The sequence below is a fragment of the Lolium perenne genome, chromosome 5 (assembly GCF_019359855.2).
Source record: "Lolium perenne isolate Kyuss_39 chromosome 5, Kyuss_2.0, whole genome shotgun sequence".
In the NCBI taxonomy this organism is placed as follows: Eukaryota; Viridiplantae; Streptophyta; class Magnoliopsida; order Poales; family Poaceae; genus Lolium; species Lolium perenne.
The window spans coordinates 243,410,162-243,412,148 of NC_067248.2; the positions used below are offsets into that span (position 1 = coordinate 243,410,162).

At 60.1% G+C, this 1,987-nt stretch overlaps 1 protein-coding gene across 1 annotated transcript; it reads right to left on the reverse strand.

The window, feature by feature from the left end:
• Positions 1 to 829: 829 nt before the first annotated feature.
• Positions 830 to 1,765, reverse strand: LOC127302488 (dehydration-responsive element-binding protein 1B). The gene has a single exon (XM_051332954.2). The coding sequence runs from the start codon at positions 1,678 to 1,680 to the stop codon at positions 1,018 to 1,020; it is 663 nt and encodes a 220-aa protein (XP_051188914.1). The 5' UTR covers positions 1,681 to 1,765; the 3' UTR covers positions 830 to 1,017.
• Positions 1,766 to 1,987: the final 222 nt, after the last annotated feature.

Genomic DNA, 1,987 nt, shown 5'->3' on the forward strand with positions numbered 1-1,987 from the left:
TCCTTCCGCCGCACGGAGGGATCACGCGAGGAGCCCCGCCGCCCCCATCATCGGCCGCGCCCGGCTTCGCCGGCGGCGACCTCCGGGGATGACGAGGAGGGCGGGAGGAGGAGGGGGGACGGCGGCGGCTAGGGTTTCCGCCCTAGGTCGCCCAGGAGGGGGAGCGACCCGAGCGGTAACAAGATAGTCACACATGTCAAGCCATATCAATTCAGACCTAAATAGTTAATTTGGGGATGAACTAGGGTTATCCAAAACCGGCCAAACCTTGGCTTAAACCAAAAATACGGAGGAAAATCGATGGGGAATACCTTTAGATTTCAGAGGGGAAGCAGATCCACCAAAGAGAGAGAAGGATTGGAGGCTTTAGAGTAGGGATTTGAGTGGTGGGGAGAGGGGCGGGTGCGGCGGCGCCATGCTTCAGCCCGCGTCTGTCTTCTGGACGAAGGGGTACCGAGAGGAGGGGTTGGCCGCGTCGTTCTTTAAGTCGGGGGCATAGCGCCATGAGACGCGGCGTCGTGCGACCATGGCGCCATCAAGCGCGGTGTCGTGCGACCATGGCGCCATCAGCCGAGGCGTTGTCCTGTTTTGCTTGGCTCCATCTGGTGCGGCGCCAAGAAAAAGGTCAATTCTTGAAAAAATTTCCGTGACAGGTTATTTTATGCGTTGTTGCTAAAAATAGGTCAGTTTTGTCAAAATCGACTCGAGTCCCAAAGCATTTGCACAAGCGGACAAGCTGTCGTTCAACAGTGACGTTCTTGTCCTTTGCGTGCCTTGAAATATTTAATTTGAGCTAATGGAGTGCACGACAGACACCTCACGTTCAGTATAAAATAACTGAAGTAGCAATTGCACCTTTCCCAAATATAGAAACCGGATCTTGATCTTGACAATGAAGGAAGAACACATACTACTACTACTACTCTGCGTAATCAGAGCTCAGAGGAGAAGAGAATCAGAGGCTAGATATGTGCAGGTAGCACTAATTTTACAGTTGTGGATTACTGGAACAATTAATTAGCTCCACAGCTGCGTCTCCACAGCCGCGCCGTCCTCACGCCACGCTCCGGCGTCCGGCGGCTCGACGAGCATGCCCTGCGCGAGGCTCTCGTAGTAGGGCCCGGCGACCATGCCGCCGAACCAGTGCTCGTCGTCGAGCTCCAGCAGGTCGCCGGACGACATGTAGAACAGGGCAGCGCTCGGCTTCGGCGACCCGATGACGACTGCGACCTTCTCGGCGGCGGCGGACAGGGCGGACGCGACAGCGGTATCCCGGACCGTGAACGCGACGACGGCGAGCGCGACGGCGGCCTTGACCTCCCTCGCGCTGCCGAAGCCGAAGGAGCCGGCGGCGAGGACCGGCAGCATCCGCCAGGCGGAGTCTGCGAAGTTGAGGCAGGCGTCGGGGCCCGAGAGCGCGAGCGCGGCGGCGTCGTGCGCGCGTGCCGCCATCTCGGCGGTGGCGAAGGTGCCGAGCCAGAGCCTGGAGCCCCGGGCGCCCTGCACGCGCATCTCGCACACCCACTGCCCGACGCGGCCGCGGCGGCGCACGCCGCGGTAGAGCGGGTGGCGCGTCTCGTGGAACTTGGTGCGGCCCGCGGGCCGCTTCGGTGGCTCCGAGGTCACCGTCCTGTGGCGCGATTGCTGGAGGTCCTGGCCGGACGTTGAGGTGGTGTCCATGTCGGTTCTAGAGGCTGTGTGTTGGGCTGGGTTGCTGTGTGCTGAGGGGCGGTGGAGCTTGGTTTGGAAGAATGGGGATGCGGCGGAGGTGGGATATATAGGCGAGCGGGCGGTGGTTACCGGGCGCGTCGCTCGGGAGGAAATGGGACCCCGTCACGCTGATACAGTATAAGCGAGCAGCGTGGGGGCGTTCCTTTTTTTCTTGGTGTAGAATATGCTAGGACGAGCCGGCGGAAAACAATCATTTTCCGCACCACAGTCAGCAATGCCACTAAAAATATCAAGGTGCGGGCAACGCATTCCGGAC